The sequence below is a fragment of the Sprattus sprattus genome, assembly GCF_963457725.1.
Source record: "Sprattus sprattus genome assembly, chromosome: 2".
Lineage (NCBI taxonomy): Eukaryota > Metazoa > Chordata > Actinopteri > Clupeiformes > Clupeidae > Sprattus > Sprattus sprattus.
This window is the reverse complement of record NC_137921.1, coordinates 64,396,034-64,414,186: the sequence shown is the minus strand read 5'-3', so window position 1 is coordinate 64,414,186 and position 18,153 is coordinate 64,396,034. Positions and strand designations below refer to the sequence as shown.

At 44.6% G+C, this 18,153-nt stretch overlaps 2 protein-coding genes across 2 annotated transcripts in view; both read right to left on the bottom strand.

The window, feature by feature from the left end:
* Window positions 1–6,886: 6,886 nt before the first annotated feature.
* Window positions 6,887–7,858, bottom strand: cldn20 (claudin 20; the record flags this gene model as incomplete). The annotated part of the gene is made up of 1 exon (XM_080860597.1): window positions 6,887–7,858. One exon carries the CDS (start codon window positions 7,856–7,858, stop codon window positions 6,938–6,940), a length of 921 nt encoding a protein of 306 aa, XP_080716723.1. The 3' UTR covers window positions 6,887–6,937.
* Window positions 7,859–16,030: 8,172 nt separating this feature from the next.
* The window catches only part of tiam2b (TIAM Rac1 associated GEF 2b), a gene marked incomplete at its 5' end in the record, with an annotated part of 32,611 nt that continues 30,488 nt past the window's right edge, over window positions 16,031–18,153 (bottom strand). The window contains 2 exons of the mRNA XM_080860362.1: window positions 16,031–17,231; window positions 17,591–17,678. Coding sequence (XP_080716488.1) covers window positions 16,655–17,231; window positions 17,591–17,678 — 665 coding nt within the window. The 3' untranslated portion in view covers window positions 16,031–16,654. The remainder of the gene's footprint in view (window positions 17,232–17,590; window positions 17,679–18,153) is intronic.

Here is an 18,153-nt window from a genome sequence, read left to right as displayed (position 1 = left end):
TAGTTTTTTGGACGGTTTCAAACATTTTCTTATTTAATTTCAGATTGTCTTTTTCCATTTTGTGATAGGTCTTTGCATCGTTTTCAAGTTCTTTCAGCATTTTCAGTTTCATCTCAGTGGTCAGTACACAATACTGCAATTCCTGGATTGGGCCACTCTGTTTGAGGCTCTCCTTGATTTTAATGATATCTGATGGTGATAGGACAATGTTCTGCGTCATAATACTGGTACTTCCTGGAGGCAGCATGTCCATTGCTACCTCTTCCTCATAACCTCTCCTGTGCTCACTGTTCCTGTCCTCACTGTTCCTGTACTCACGGTCCTTCTCTCTCTGTACTCCCTCCATCCACCTCTCAATGTCCTTCTCTCGCTGTACTTCCTCCAGCCACCTCTCGGTGTCACTCACTCTCACTACTCCCTCCAGCCACCTCTCAATTTCACTGTCTCACCTTGCTCTTTCCAAGCATCTCTCACTTTCTCTCTTTGTCAGTGCTCTCTCTGTCCCTCTTTCTGTGTGGAGCTGATCCTCTTCAGACATCTTCTCCTCTCCTTTCTCAGCCTAAGGAATTGCATCCTTCCCCATCTCCTGCCACTCCATTTCCATGATCCATCTATCATGGTCCCTCCTCTTGCGTTTAACTAGAGCTGGAAAGTCTTTGATGTCCAGGATCTGCTTGAAAGTTGCCACCTTTTTTTTCCTCGTCACTGGAATCAAGTCCATAATTTGCCCTTTCCTCTCCCTTCTCCTTCATTGTGCCATAGGATCCAGGCGAGGAGAATCTGGTCTCCCTGCAAGCTGTCCCATCCGCACGGAGGCCTGTCTATGTGCCTGTTCTTCCTTCTCTGGAAACATCTCCATTAGGCCCAGGAACAGGGTTTTGAAGGTCTCCAGAAGTTGATGGTCTGATTCGGTTCTCTCTACCTGCCATACCATGAATGGAACAACTTTGCTTCGCATATATTTTGCATTTATTGTATCTAAAACATTTACCCATATTTCACAGAGACTTTCAAAACCCCTGTTCTGCAATGATGTAATGTACCTCAGACCTCTTCTCCATTTAATTCCAATTCTATTTAATTCCGTTAAATTCAGCTCTATTTAAATCAGTTTAGTTCAATTCAGTTCAGGTTTATGTTCATGTTCATGAATCTCTTTCTAAATGTTCTACTAATCTTTCTAAATGTTCTACTGTGGGAAGAAGAATCTTAAGGGTATCGGATGGACATTAAGCGCAAGGAAAAGCTTGTCAAACTAATTTAATCAGATATTGAGTCACGACACTGTCATTTCATGTCATCATTTATTCTTCTCAGTTTTAATATGTGTAAAATGGCAAGGCAAAACACGTTTTTATTTTTCGAGTCATGATAAATGAGCATTACATTTTTAAGAAGTGCATTCCCACTGTAGCTAGCCTTCATAGTTTATACTAATAAGCAATTGAGGAAAGCTTCTTTGTCCAGTTTTTGGACATAGAGGGATAGATAGAGGTAATGGATGTAAAAGTAATTACAATCCTTCAAAAACCAGAACATTTCCGATGAAAGTCCTGTTTTTATATATTTTATTAGATTTGTTTGGATACATTTTCAGAAAACAGACCTGGCAGTGCCATACGTAAAGAATTTCATAGTTCATCTTGAGATGTAGAGTCCTGACACCTTTTGGCCGTGGCTTTAGTCTGAGCGTGAGTGTCATTTCTCCAGTCTATTCTGGTCTCTTCACTCATTGTCCTGTCTCAGACAAGAGCACTGTTACTTTGACATGCTAAAGATAATCCTCTTCTACAAGGCACCAATCAGCATTCTTTCATCGGTTAAAACACACAGTGCATTTGTACATTTGCATTTATGTACAGCTAGTGGGAATCACTTTTGGATTCAGTTGTGTTCAAGTTAAGTGTGTTTTATTTTCTAAGGTTCTTCATAGGCTAAATACAAATAACTATCACACTAACTCACAAATGTAAATAAGCAGCCAAAATGTTACTGGTGTTATGAAGACGGAAAACACCAGGCTGGAAAGCCTATACTGTCTGAAGATTATGGGACAGTAGAATGCATTAGAGTGGTAAATATTGCTCAAAAATACAATGAATCTGACTCCATTAAATTATTGAATGACCTACAATATTACCAAGCAGTATATGGCACAATTTAACGGCATGGCACACAACAAAGAATGTTAAGAAATGAAACCCCAACCTTAATAAGTGAGTGAGTGAATGAGATTAAGAGATGGGAAGGGGAGAGATAGAGGAAAGAGAAGGGAGAGAGAGAATGAGAGTGTGAATAAGAACAACAGAAGAACGAAAGAAGAGAGCCAGAAAGCAAGAATGAAGAGAAGAGCCAAAGAAAAGAGACAGGATGTTACAAGATGTCTGGTTTTATATCTGTACACCATTATATGCATCTGCCTCAAACTAATACCATGGTACTGCCTGGTGCCAGGACAATGCCCTTATGTCAAACTACCTCTGATTGGTCTCTGGGTGTGGTCTGGAGCTGACTAGGACAACGGTATCAAAGAGAGGGTGATTAGTATGCAGAACTAGAGCAGTGAGATTTAAGAAAACCCAATATTTGATCACAGGTATACTTATTAATTGCACACAAGTCATTTATCTTCTGTATAAATCATGATCTTGCAAAATATTAAAGAGAGGGCAAGCAGGGTGACTTTAGGTGTTATTGCTGGCGGGCAAATACCACCTCCATTCTTCATAATGGCACTAAAAATAAACATGGAGTCTCCCTTGAAACTGCGTACTAAACGAGGTGACCCCATTTCAAATATTCAAGTTCATTTATTTCATCGTTCTGCAGGGGGAAAAAGTTATACATACGGTCTAAGATTCATAGCAGGTCCTTATTCGCTCTCAGCTCCACAGCAAGTAAGCCTGTGTTTCAGGGTGAGGGGGGTTAATAAAGTTCATTGATTCGCTATCGGAACTCACCAGAATGCCAGTAGCAGATGTGTCATTTTGATTGTGAAAGATTGTGATGACGACACCTGCTGACCAGTGAGAGTTCCCCCTTGGTCCTCGCTTTTGCAACTAATCTGTCTAATGTCAGGTCATTCAGTCATTTTCGAGGGTTGTTTTCTAGGGGAAACTCATCTTTGGTGTCCTAATTAAATGCATTTGGCTTAACGTGAGCAGTGAGAGTTGCCTGCGTATATATGTTGAATCATTGAATATTACAGGGTTAGGTGAGCATGTCGCTCTTGTGTGTGATGGAGCATTCAACTGTGTGAATGGAGCTTATTAGACGCTTGGGTACCCCCACAGAAGGGCTATGCAGATCCTCATTTGGACAAGCTTGACTCCAGGCAGATCTAGCAGACTGAGAGACACCTCATAACCCACTCACTGCATTATCTCTGAGTGTTAGCAGGCAAGTCACGGATGCACTGCTAACACCGCTACTTTACAAAAGGCATACCGTGAATGAGGTTAATTTCAGGCAGACCTAAAGTAAATCCCTTTGATGTGGATGGAGATTGAGTTGTTATGTTAATCTCTTACGCTTGGTTGTGCAGGGAATAAAAAAAGCAACAGAAATTCAGATTACCCTTTAGAATTAAAGATATACAATTTTAAACAGACAAAACCCTTATGTAAGATATTCTAATGCTGTTGGCTTGTGATGTTTCATTCCTTACATTTCTAGCTCCTTTTCGTAAAATGCTGTGGAGTTTTTATTTTGGTCAGGAGATAAATTAAAAGATAAAAAATAGAACATTAAAGAGACACATCCTGTTTTGTTGAGTACAGGACTTTGTGCTTTAATGAGGTGACATAGTAAGCTCACATAGGCAATGTTCTGCTCTCTGCACATGACTGTGCTGTCATTAGTTACACTGCTGTGATTTTTGGCAGGAAGGTCTGAACTCTGAAAGAGACAGCATCAGAGTCCAAACAGGTCCCGTTCTCAATCCATCTTTTGAGGACACTGCATGTTTGGGTGCTCTCTGCTACGAAATGCCGTGCTGAAATCCTTAAGGTTACTGTAAGCAACATTTTTTTAGATAAAACAATTGGCTGTTTTTACATTCTGATTACAATCATCAAAAAGTGTCCCTGGAACTTCTTAGGCCAGCAGTTCCCAAAGTATAGGGTGGTCCTACTGTTTTTAGCCTATATGTAAGAGGAGATGGCTAGCCGAATAATTAATATAATGGACTTACGCCTAACCTGAACATTGAATGGATGGATCGACCAGTGAGAAGTTAATGTTTGAATGTTTTAAAACACAACTGTTATAAAAAAAATTAAAAATAAAACCTAAATAAAATTGAACTAACTGATAATAATAATATTTTTTTCATTGTCAAACAGGGGGCTGCTGTGAAAAGTTTCGGAACCACTGCCTGGCTTTGGGAACCACTGCTGTACGCCTTGTATTTGGCAACTAAATCTTCAACACAATGAGGTAATAATAATAAATCATTACGTTTCTGAATATGTAGGCAAATCTTTTATTTGGTTGTGGCTGGAGAGGATCAGTTACTGTGTATTTTTTTTTTTTTTTCATTTTAAAAGCCTTTGAATGGACGACTCAGAGGTGAGAACGTGAGAGTGTCATAATGCTGTGTGTCACTAGAAGCAGAATGGACACATAATCAAACCAAGCAAGGGATAGAGACAGCATACACGACCACGTTTTAAGAATGGCAGCTTCACCTTTGGCGAATCAGACTCAGAATTCAATTAATGAAAGGGTACCTCATCTCTTAACTACATCAAATCATTATTATCTGTTTTTTTTTTATAATCTCATTAAAAAAATATTTTTAAGGACACAATGTTCTGTATCAATGTCCTGAATCAAATTAAAATATGTGAAAATAAATTCAACATTCGTATTCTGATTTTTCTTAGCTATACAAAGAGTTAAGGGTCCTTTCTAGACCCTTTTCTCTTAAAAAAAAAAAAAACAATCTGTGGAGTTTCATTCATCAATCCTGCAAGAAACAGAGCAGTGTTTGGCTTAAACTTACCGTTATAAGCTGTGTTCATACTTTAACTTTATTGCCAGTGGCAATGCCAATTTGCCATTACCACATGGCTTCTCTTTGGGAATAGTCGGTTTACAAAATTACAATGCATATTCGTTCCAACTAAAGCCCTTGTCATTAAATTGGAGCAATATCTCCCACTGGTGAAGACACAGAGAAAAAAAATCTGGGCATGTGTGTAGACATGCGAGGAACAGCTGAACATCAAATATGCAGGAAGCAAAAAAAACTAAACAAAACAAAAAACACATCTCTAGAGACAACCAGGGCCATGCAGAATTTACCACAGAAAATCAGCAGCAACATGGCAGCTTCAGCCAAGAGGGCAAATCATAAGAGTCATTCCTGTCGAAAACATCTGACAGGGAATCTTCTGCAAACTGTGAGAGAAATCCAGTCCCTTTGTTGCTTTCAGACAGTCAAACATTTTCCAGATATTGTGTGTCATTTGTCGCATTTTCGCAGGTGAATAATGTTTCGTTTTGAGCATTTCCTTGCCGGTTTCACAGTCAGTGAGAGACCGCTTTTTTTAAGGGAGGTGGGTGTTCTGTGCTCAGCAGCTGCAGAAGCTGGGGTCACCTCTGTTTTGCTTTGTCCCCCTTTGTCCCCCCAGTGTGTCCGTGTGCCAGAGAACAGCCAATGAGAGCTTAGTGTTGATTCCCTATCAGGTCTATCACAGTGTCTCCTGGAGCAATGACAAGCGGACACACGCAGTAAAGATGATTGGGTGCAAAAACCTATTACCCTCGCGGCTAGAACAAGACAGAGGGATTCCATTTGTGTGTGTGTGTGTGTGTGTGTGTGTGTGTGTGTGTGTGTGGGTGTGTGTGTATTTAAGAGGGTGTGTGTCTGAATGTGCCGTCCCTCCATAAATGAGCGGAGTGCATCCAAGCGACAAACTCCTAATGGGAAAGCAAAGAGCATCATTATCTCAGATGGGTGACAACCCACTGTGCTTCTGCCTGCCGTGACCTGCTGGAAAACACTGTCTGGACACACACACACACACACACACACACACACACACACACACACACACACACACACACACACACACACACACACAGAGACACACACACACACTTTTTTGAGAGAATCACCCACAAACACACACATGTCTTCCTTGAGAGAATCTGTACAGCTTTCGTTTAGCTTTCCATTGCATTAAAAGCATCATTTGAAACACATTCCCAGCACTAAGCCCTACGGTAAATGCAAACATGTCGTATTATCTACCAGGCATTAGCAAGTAGCGACAGACAGCATGCGCTAGCTGAATAATAATCATTCCAAGCCTTTGAGCAAAGCACAGCGATAACCACAGTATGTAATCATGTCATGGCAAAAAGTATAATTGCATATGCTTTCAAATGTCCCTCTGCCTAGCCAAAACAATGAAGAAGAAGAAATAGTGTTTGGCTTCTTCGCGTATAGTTTATTTAAAGCTTTATTGAAGTAAAGTGCCCTCCACTTCAGTTTTCTTTTTTTTTTCAAATAAAGCAGCATTCAAGCTCGGTTTTTGTGTGCATTTTTCATCATCGTTACTACCTGATTTGTCCCTTTGTCCAAGCTCACAGCTGCAAACCCTCAATCACTCTGTGGATACAGGACTCACAATCTGCCTGCCTGTAGATAATGGGAACACCTCCATCCCTCACTGCTTGCAGTGCAGAAAGCAAAGATGAGTGAGGGAGATAACGCTGTCAAAGTCATTCCCCTCCTCCTCCTCCTCCTCCTCCACTACCTCCTCTGCCTCTGTTTCTCTCTATCCCTATTTTCCCTCTCTTTCTCCTCTTACAAAGAGAAGCGTCAAGCCAAACCCAATGTCCTTACCCATCTTTCTTTACCTCACTTCCATTCCCTTTTCTCCGCCTTCTTTTTTTCAGTCTGGAGCTCACGCCAGTGGAGAGCCTATTACACATAGTCTTGTAGGCTGTAGCCTTTCTTGATGTCAGGGGGTGGGGGTCGGGAGCGGGATGGGGAGTAGTAAGCCTGCTGCTCCTGCTCCTGGAGGAGCTTGTCTGGAGGCGGCAGCGGCTTCTGTGGTGGAGGCGGCTCGTCCGTGTGGAGCAGCTTCTCCGGGTTGGCTTTCTCCTTGTTTGGCACTGGTAGGGGTGGGGGCTGAGGGTGCTGCTCCCCCCGCGGGTCGGGCGACTGCGTCTGCTGCTCGCGGTTCACCTGCTTGTGGTTGCACGGCTGCTCTGGCTGCAGCTGCTTCTCGAGCGCCTTGCCTTGGGGGTAGGAGGACCCCGAGTCCAGCGGCCCCTCTCTCTTCCCGGGGCAGGATAGGCAGAAGATCACCCCGGATGCCAGGAAGAAACCTGCCGACACAAAGGCAACGTAGACGGCGCCTCCGGGCTCATACTTGCTGCTTTCCGGGACGCGGGCATCCAGGAAATTGGTGATGACCACTTTGGTGAACCATGAGGCAGGCACCAGGCAGAGCACCCCGGACACCACGAAGCAAGCCCCCGCAGCGATGGCTGTGTGCCCCTTGGAGCGTTGACTCCCCCCCCAGCGGGTGCACTTAAGTCCCAGGGCAGCCAGGCAGAGTCCCAGGGTTGCCATCATGCAGGAGAGTACCATGGTGGTCCTCGCCGTCTGCAAGTACGCGGGCAGAGCCAGCACGGAGTACTTGAGCGTGCAGCTGAACACCCCCGTGCTCCACCAGGTGCAGTCCATCCACAGTCCCTGCATCTGCGAGATGGCTGTGATGATGTTGGGGCCCTGCTCGGCACTCACCTTCCAGTTGGGGAGCAGTGTGGCCACTGTCGCCCCGAAAATGCCCAGCAGCGCCAGGGCGAACGCCAAGATCTGGAGGGCGGAGGAGAGCATCGCGAACACCCTCCTCTTCCTGCGGCGCCCCCGCAGCTGAAAGCGCCACCGCCTCCGCCGTCACCTTGCAGTGGCCCCGCTCTCCTTTCCCCCCTTCTCCGTCCTTGCTGGCGCTGCTATCAGCCCGGCGCAGGTTCCCTGACAGCTGATAATTCCTCAGCGCAGGCTCCAGTGGGCTGCGATAAAGAGTGAAATGAGAATTGAACTGAGCGTGCAAGCGTGACGATCAGACAGATGGGGCTCAGACACTGGTGACTGGGAAAGGAGTCTGCTGCTTGCGATTTTGTGTTTGTTTTCAGATTTTTTCCCCTCTTCTCTCTCTCCCTTTTTCGTTTAGAAGAGAGGATGAATGCACCCTCTGGGATGGACTGCATTATCACTCTGCATTCCAGTTTGGTGGACTTTTTTTTTTTTTTTTTTTGAACGGCTCAATTATATGTTTTTAAAGTGGCAGTGTCCCTCCATCAGCAAATGAGCTACCCTGTGACAACAGACTCCTCATCCACAGCGCCAGGTAAAGAAATCGCTCCAACTTGAAAATCAAACCCATTCACCAATCAAACAAGATTGCAAGCGGTGAAACCTTTTACGTTCCAAATCTTTCCATCTTTCCATTTACGTTGTTTTCCACCCACAATAACAACCGCATCACGTCATGCCTCATTGACATCCCATGCAGTCATGGACATAACGAAAGGTGGTATTTAGAGAGCAGAGAGTAAGGTTTTTTTCAGACACAAACGAAAGTACGTCTTACCTTTCTTGCGGTGCAATGCGTGCTATGGTGCGTCAAGCAGCTTTGGAAGATTTCTGAACTCTAGACAGGACACAAATAACAAAGTCAGAAATACACACAATTCTAGCATTTCTCACTATCCATTGTTCGCAAAGGTGCTTTTCAAAGGGTTTGTGTATCTTGCTTCATTGAGTGCAACTATTGCAATGTGGCAGACTGGACCGAAGAATGACCACGCTGTAACTACCGCAACATTGAGCAGTGATTCGTCGCAGTCAACTAGACGCTCTACTGACCTGAAGGTCATTCTCTCAGATAAGAAAAGTGAAGGGCAGCATCACACTCAGCCAGCCCATGAAGGTGTGAGGGTGATAGGAGCCTGTGATAAGCTAATATTCATTCACATGGAATTTAAACACCCTGACCACTGAGAGACGGGTAATGAAATGGTCTATTATTACCTGTGACAGGCAATTAACTGCGGCAACCGCTGAATGCCTCTGAGGTTCGGCAATTGGCTGGTTTAGAAAAAGAAAAGGAGCGGAATAAAATGTCAGCCTTTTTCTGGGCTTTCCTGCTCTGGAGGAAATTGCAGACTGTATCATAGATCGGGTACTGAAAGCTCTATCCGCAAACCCCCACCCACCCCCACCACCTCAACCAGCTTCATTCCTTCCCCCTTCCTTCCTGTAATTTCTATCTGAGGAGACATTACATTATAGTGTATTATCTGATAGATGTTTAGTGTAATCCAATGCTTACGCTATGCCGCCTTCTCGTCTCCTCCATCAGACTATGGACTGTGAACGATGGGGGCCACCCATACTGTAAGACACCCACCTGGGCAGAATTTGGAACCAGAGGCATAAACATAAAATCAAAGCCCTTTATTTAAAACTTTCGACTCTGCTCCTCGATTTCTCTCTCTCTCTCTCTCCCTCCCCTCTGCCCGAGCCTCCAACTTGTTCCTGCCTGCTCCCGCAAAAACAAAATCCCCAACCTCCCACTGTTCACCTCCCCAGAAACATAAACACACCATGCAGCTCAGTGTGAGGAAATATGAAACGGGAGCATAAGCATCGTTTAACCTCAACACTGAACCCCCTCCCCAGACCCATTATTCTACCACGGGTGTCCCTCCCCCATAAGAAAAGCCTGCGGGCGCACCAGGACACCCAAAGGGGATTCAACCAAACCTAAAGGCCATGTTTGCCAGTAGCACAGCTGTAGGCCTCATTAGTAGATGGATTGGAGTGCTAATGAGTCCTTTAAAAGTGTGTGTTGAGTGTGTGTGTGCGTGTGTGTGTGTGTGTGTGTGTGTGTGTGTGTGTGTGTGTGTGTGTGTGTGTGTGTGTGTGTGTGTGTGTGTGTGTGTGTGTGTGTGTGTGTTTGTGTGTGTGTGTGTGTGTGTGTGTGTGTGTGTGTGTGTGTGTGTGTGTGTGTGTGTGTTTGTGTATGGGTGAGCTGTTCTCTTTCACTGGTCTTTATCTGTAGGAGGGCGGATGGTTGAGTTCGGTCCAGCAGGAAGGGGATCAGTAGGAGGGAGAGCCATGGAGGAAGCTGAGGACCACCTATGGTATGACTGACTCAGAACAGTAATGTATGCAGGGCTACTGTGGAGAGGGGTTACGGCCCCTCTGTACTCCACAGGCGGGAGTGAGAATGATGAAGTGTGAGTGTATAAATACTGACGCACTTAGTATATGGATACAAGTGTGACAGTGTATGTAGCAGGGTCAAAACTCCTGGCCCAGTACCAACCACAATTTTATGTAAGCATTTTTGTAATGTAATGATTTCTCAAATGCGGTTGCATTTTTTTCCACATGTGTACATTTGTGTCTGTATTGATATATATGACCTGAAATAGTGGCTATCTAAGGTATGTATGTAAATGTCAACGTGTTTAAAATGTGTGTGAAAAAGAAGGGAGTGAGAAAGTAAATGTTTTTATATTCAGGACACATTCATTTATAGTTGTTATCTTAAATGTACTAATGTACTATTTGAGATAGAAAGTGTATGTTTCTACACCCAGTGTGTATGTGCATGAGTTAGAGAGAGAGTGATTAGAGTAAATATGTCTACGTCACTAGGCGTGTTAATTCCCAGTTTGTGGTACTGTTACTATGGGAGCTATTGCAGACTAATCATGCAGTAAACATGTACCCAGGGAGTGTCAGGCGACGTCTGAAGTTCCAACGTGAGAGGACATGGCAGACTATCACAGGCTCTCTTTATCTCCCACTGCTTCTTAAACTATGCGCCAGCACTTCTGTCAAACACTCATACTCAAAGACTGTGAACTTTCCTGGAGCAGTATCAACCGAGTGTGTTGTGATGGCTCACTGTCATTCATTTTTATTGCCTTGTGGTTACTGTGCATCACTGGTTAAAGAGTATGTGTTTCACTTGATGTCTCTGTACTGTATAATTTTAATGGAAAATGTAATGGATACGTATGTGAAAGAAGAGGAATGAATGTGGTGGAAGGCTTAAATCTCTGAGGCATTCTTAGGTAGCAATCTTAAATTGATGATAGGCTATTCTGGAATGGTTGCAAAACGTTTTCCATTAATAAAGCTTCTTTGTTTTTGTCTCCTAATAACTTTATTTTTTTTTGTTTTCTTTCAGCAAATAAATGTCTCTGTAAACACAAACACTCTCTGTGATTAAGAAAGTCAGAAAGTTACACTGACATTCACTTCCCACGGAAACATCCGCCTTCACAGAAACATCTGGTCAAACTGGTCTAGATTGAACAAGCATTTGAGGATAAATCATTTTGCAACAGTATGAGTATGATAAAGTATTCTGCTTATATCTTATATGTTACTGTCACACCATGTAATGCTAAAATAAGCATTATATAATAAGCAAAATAAGTGCCCTTTGCTGGACGTTGTTGTCTTTCTCTCACTGACCAAGCATTACTCATGCTCTTAAAAAAGAACCTAGTGCAATTAGTGCAATTAACTAGCCGACAGTTCAACATTGTTTTACTTCACTATCATAGTTATCATGTCAAACTGTTTGCACTTCAGCCCTAGACTACAACACCAGCAGAGGGCTAGAATCACAGGACAGGGCAGGAGCATCTACTGTGTGCTTGAGCCTCAGGGCTAAGGGAGCGTGGGAAGGCTACCCTGGAGACCAGCCTCTCTCACAGGAGACTTCCCAACCACATGACCCATCCCCATTCTCTCCAGTCTGGAGCCTGGTCAGAGCGGCCTTGTCCGTCATCAGCCACTTTGTTTACCATAGATCTTGGCCCTCGTGTTCCCATGGTTCCACAGTGGTCTCTTGACTCGGCTGGTATGAAGCACATGACAGTGCCGAGCCTCGGATTGCTGAGTGCACTCGAGCCAAGATGAGCCACAGACACAAGAAGACCAATGTGGAAATGGTCCCGCAGGCAACCGAATGGAAAGTACATTCAAGAAAGAAAGTTGTTTGCAATGAGTGTTGTATTAGTCTGAGTGTGCATGAGCTGGAAAACATTTATAATACTGCAGATGTGAAAATGTGCCTCACTGGAACTGTTACTGTCGGGCTTTTGTGTCCACAGACTCACTGACTTAGCAGTTTGATTGAAGCTTAAAAATAGCACCAGGAATGAAATAGTCACACTCAAATTTAAGGAGCATGCTCATGGTTAAAGAGCAGGCCTGTTTACAAGGCCAATTAGGCTGGAATTTAGTTGAACATGTGTTTTTGTTGCCTCCTTTGCTCATACAAGGTAATAAATGTCTTATGCTCCGTGTGCAGGTATTCATCTTGTGTTTACTGGTAGTACCAGAGCCAGAACCTGCGGAAGCATTTGGCACTGATTAGGCTTTTAGAAAATGAAAGAAAAAGAAACTTGCATGTGATTGGTTCATGTACGTATGTGGCTGATTGGCTTTGACTGCAGGAAAAACCACCTAGCAAATGAATGCAACGGTCTGAATGATGGCAAACTGAAGAAGCCTCAATCATCCACTAACTGCAGTTTCCACAAGAGATAGCATTCAGCCTTCAACCTGAATCAGAGCATCCAAGCTGGACAAGTCGATAACAGGTCTGAATGGTCGCTGCTAAGTCATTGAATAGAGATCTATTGTGCTGAACCACCCACAATATTCACAAAGCATATAGCCTTGATGGCGTCCTTGAAGCCAGATGAATCCTTTTATGTCCACCTTTTGTCTTCTTTTCAACTTAAAAAAGTCTGCGTCTCATCATTGTAGGTAAGCACATACATTGTTTACAGTCTGCCTCCATAGCAGACAAACCCAAATGAAATGCTGTTGAATTACTCAATCTCCGAACAGTTGTTCCCCATCCATATATGGACAAACACAGATTCTCTCTGTCTGAGCCTGGAGGTATCTGTAATCCTCGTTGCCTCATAAACCACCTCCTCTCTCCCCCTCTCCATCCAAATCATCCAGCCTACTTGAATATAAATGGCTTATTTTACTCCCACACTGAAAAAGGCTGTCCTCACTCTCACCTGCCACCGCTTGAATAGTCGCCCTGTTTTTCTTTCAGGCTAAAGGGCCGTCTCATAAGTACGGAGGACAGCGCCCTCCCTCAATATGATTGGTGTGGATGCCTGGCTGACTGTCATCTTTACAGCATTCTCTCTCCCTGCCATAAGGATAACAGCACAACTTTTTGAATAATGGTGATTGGAATAGGAAGATATTTATGGTTGTTCTAGGATTTATACTCATGAGCTACGTGGCATGTTTAATACAGTGGTTGTTAGAGGTTCTGTTTGGAGCCTATTTGAGAGCATCATTGATGGAAAGTTGGACTACAATGTGATGTTTGATTTGCCCACTGAATTCCTCTGTTAATGCCTTCCTGAACGCATAAACATTGTGGCGGCGCACATGGAAGCTCGCTTGAGGAGCATGGACAGCAGACCGCACTACTCTTGTCCAAACACAGACGGAAAGAAAACAAGTTGAAATGGAAAAGAAAGAAAGTCAGAACTCACCGATCGGTTTTCCAACCTCTGTGGCCAAGAGGAACTTCAGCTTCCCTTCGCTGTCATCCCAGCAGCATTCTGCCAGTGAATGGGATTGGCCGGGTGCACGCGCCTCCTCACGCCCTCACACACACACACACACACACAGATGTATGCATGTGTGTGACAACCGTGTCAGGTCAATGTGACACAGTGGCAAACAAAGACTCACAGGTAAAGAGGGGAGCCCCTGGCATGATGCAGGGAGTAGTTGAATGTCGGCTGAGCACAGCACATTCCTCTGACTCCCACTTTTTCTCTGTCTCTCTCTCTCTCTCTCTTTCTTTCTCTCTCTCTATCTCTCTCTCTCTCCTGTCAGCGTGTTGCTTCTCTCCTGCTCTCAACGTCCCTCTTCCTCTCTGTATCACACACATTCACACTCAGACACTCACATGTTCCCAAGAAATTATTCTGTTTGCGCTCCCCCTCAAAGTCTTCTCCACTTGGAATCAAAGTCCAGAGTCGGTTCTGAATCCCACACTGAGAGCCAAGGGCTAAGTAGTTGGCAGTCTGTTGTCTAAAAAAAAAAAAAACGACTTCAGGCTCCAGGGCTTTCGTTATCGTTGCCTGTCGTGTCTTTCGGCACCACGGCGGCCGCGGTTGAAGTCCAGATGAGTGTGACGCAAGGCACACCGAACCAGGTCAGAGCGTTCAGCGCCGGCGAAGCAGGGGGGGTGGGGGTCTCCCTCTGAGGCGCCTACAGGGTTCCTTTATTCAAGGCAAGCCAAGAGCAAGAGGTGGTGAGTAGGAGAGCTTGATGGCAAGAGCTGGGAGAGGACTGATCGAGAAGGGAGGAGGCGAGAGTGAGTGAAAGAGAGGAAAGAAGGGGGATGTGTTTGCAAGGGGGAGGGAATGGGAGTGAGAGAGAGAGAGAGAGGGTGTGTGTGTGAGAGAGAGAGAGAGAGAGAGAGAGAGAGGGAAAGCAAGTGGGTGAGACGGGGAGGACCTTAAAAGTGCCTGGTCTTCAGTGATTACTTCAACACTCTGTCACGTTCAGTCAAGAGCAGAGCAGAGCAGAGAAGCGCAGGGAGCTGCCATCCTCACACACTATCTCCTGTCTGCCATGTCCCTCTCACCCGTCCTCCCCCCCCTCTCACCTCTCTGTCCTCCGACTCTCTGACACTCAGGAGGGAGTCCCGTCCTCCCAGTGGAACACAGGACATGCCTCAGTGCGCCATGCTTTCCCTTCTTTTCTCCTTTCTGCTCTCCTTCGCTCTTTTTTCCCCCTCTCTTCTGGCTGTGTTTACAAGCGCTGAGAGGTGGGATTTGTTTCTCATTTGGAATGAATGCGCGCGAGAGAGGAGCAGGCTGCCTTCATGGTCCTTCACACAGGTGTTACTGTGGCAACGGAAGCTGAGCTGCCTTTGCCTTGCCATCACAGTCTGCATATTACTTGTTTTTTTTCCCCCCTTCTTTCCCCCTTTTATCATTATTATAAGCAATACTCGCTTCTTTTTCCTAGAAAATAAGGCTTCAGCCCATTTAGCCTGTCCATTCTCGCATCGCTTGCTCTGGTCTGGGCATGTACTCTGAAGCACCATTGCAGTGGAGCTAAAAAAAAAACCCTCATTGGGTTCTTCAACACATGCACCCTTTGCTGCTGCCTCTTTAATTCATATGTGACAAAGAGTGGCTGGCAGTGAAACAGGCTGCCAAAGCCCTGAGCCCCCACGCGCTCCATTAAAATCGCCCACAGCCACAGTCAAACAAAGACACCCGGAGAACAAGCCCAGTAATTATGACTCATTGGAGAGCTGTGTTGTCTTTCTTCTGCCTACATTCAGCTACAACTTGGTTGGTGGAGATTTGATGGGCCCTTGGGACCTGTCAGTCAAACATTTTCAAACGCACAAACAAACACAAACGCACGCGCGCGCACACACACACACACACACACACACACACACACACACACAAGCACACACACACACAGACACACACACACACACACACACACACACACACACACACACACACACACACAAACACACACACACACAGTGTGGTTTCTTAAGGCTGAAAACACATTCAAGAGAATCAGCAATCTGCAGGCTGACAGTACATTTGGTGCCTTGATTTATAAAATCAGTACACCAAGCATCTTGGATGTGGAACAGAGCAGAGAGCCTCTTGACACTCTCCGAAATATCTCTCTGACATACTTTCTTATGAGGGCACACAAAACAAATTATGTCATTATTTACATTATATTTGCGGTATTCTTTTTTTGAATATGAAAACACAGCGATTATATAAGACTGCATTTATTAAATATTACACTTCATCTGTACAATGCCAAGAAATGCTTACATAAAGAATCAAGAATATATTACAAATAAATTACACTTTAGCCAAGTTTGAGTGAAAACATCTTGACAATAATACTTGAAAAACAATACCGCAATTACCTCAAAACTAAAGACATCTAGGAAATGTTTTTAACTTAAACAAAAGCATGCCACTTAGAAAAAGAAGTTCTCATAAATGTAATCACAAACATAATACTAAAAAGAATAGGAAATATACAAATATAATTTAGACAAAATAGTCATATGTGCATCTTTGTGTATTTTTGAATATCCATTACGTTTTTTTTTCAATCAAGCAATTTGAGTTTTGAACTAAATTGCCTTTGTCGAAAAAAGCTAAAATGTACAAGCCAAAGGGAGAATGTCAGTTGAGAGAGGCAAATGGTCTTAGTGCTTAGAAAACAAGGCCACAGAGCAGGAAATGCAGTGATCTCAATAGGTTCTATGGATATACTGCACAGTGCTGATGAAGTCTTAACACTCAAGCGTCTGTTGAAGTAGCATATCATATATCAACTTACATACACCTCCATCTTTATTCTGCTACAGCATGATGGCTTTCAAGGTATTCTTACGTTCAGCTACAAATTAAGGCTTAAGCTCCTGTGAGGATTTCAACTTACGACATTCGGTCCATTCAAAGCTCTGTCACCATGGAAACAGCACATACAACCACACTTGTCCAGAATCTTTTGCTCTTCAAGGTTGTCTCTTGAATTGACGCTTAGTCCTTCCTACAGGGTGGGTATCGCAGCTTTCTGGATGCCCATGACGGCGTCGTAAAAGCAGTCCTCGCTGACCACGGAGGCCAGGCTCTGAACACTGAAGTCTCTGGCCAGCAGAGAGTTGAGATCCATGGAGCTCTGAGAGTCCACCAGGCCCACAGTGCCTTGGCCGCCCTGGTGCTGCTCAACCGCCCTCTTCAGTCTGCCGCCCTCCTCGCCGTAGGCCGCCTCCTCGCCGAAGCTCAGCCTCTGGAGCTGGGCCTCCAGGGCGCTGGTGAGGGAGTGGAGCCGGGCCCGCTTGTCCAGCTGGAGGCTCCGATGGCTGGGGTAGTCCCTGGGCCGGCTGGGCAGTGGGGGCTCAGAGTGGCAGTCTCCATCCAGGTCCAGCTGACTGGGTCTGAGCCCGTTGGGGTGAGGCAGTTGCCGTGGTACCCAGGGCCCCATCTGAGCCGGGGGAGGTGGCTGGGGTCTCCTGAAGGTGACCAGATGGTCTCTGCAGCTTCTCTCGTCTGGGACCGTCCGTTTGGCATTCTCCCTCAGCAGGGATCGGATGGTCTTCACCACATTGGCTTTGCCCTCCAGACCACTAGGGGGAGACGAGCAGAGATAAATAGTGATGTTGGGATTAGTGGTGTTTTAGAAATGTATGTAGAACCTGTGATAACACACATCGATCTACGTATTTTGCATTAATTAGTCAAATTATTTGAATCTATTTTGACCTCCTCCAGCACTATTGCTTAATTAAATTTACACCATCATGCAGATTTTGGAGTGGAATTAGAGCTGTCTATTTAATAATAAAGTTTCTAGAAGCATAAACAAGATGGGTAGTCAGATGTTTTATATTTTTTACACTGAATTATCTCCTTCAATACAGAAACACACGAGAGGACCAGGCATACCATCGTGACTCTAGCCATTGGGCTATGTTGGGATTCTTACCTACTGCACAGCTGGAACACGGTCTCTGGCCTCCCCTCCACCTCCGACTTGGTGTGGACCAGCTCCCAGATGCAGGGGTTGTCTGAGCCTGTCAGGGAGAGTCATGGGTTGTCAACATAGTCTACAGAGTACAACATTTTGTCTGTGAGTTATAAAAGATTCAGCAAGCACTGTGTGCTGTGAAATTGATGACCATGCTGGAAGTATTTTTTTTTGTTAATTCTGTGTGTGGTGTTTTTCTCAAAAATACAACACATTTTGCCTGGAAAGATTTGTATACATTCTAATTCTACCTTTTGAGTAATACGGTTTCAGTAAATGGAAATGTGTCTAAGAGAGAAAACAAAAACAGCCGTCTCTAGGCCTAGCGGCGGGCCAAGACATACATAATGAATACAGCGAGAGGAGACACACACTGCGTGCAATTCTCTGGCAGGAGCATCAGTGTTTCAGAGGACACACTGTCTTCTTTTGTATTTCGAGGTGTGTGTGTGGCACGGTTCGGTACTATTGCCATACGTTAACCTTTCTAAATCTATAAGAAGTTCCTTTGGAGGACAGTA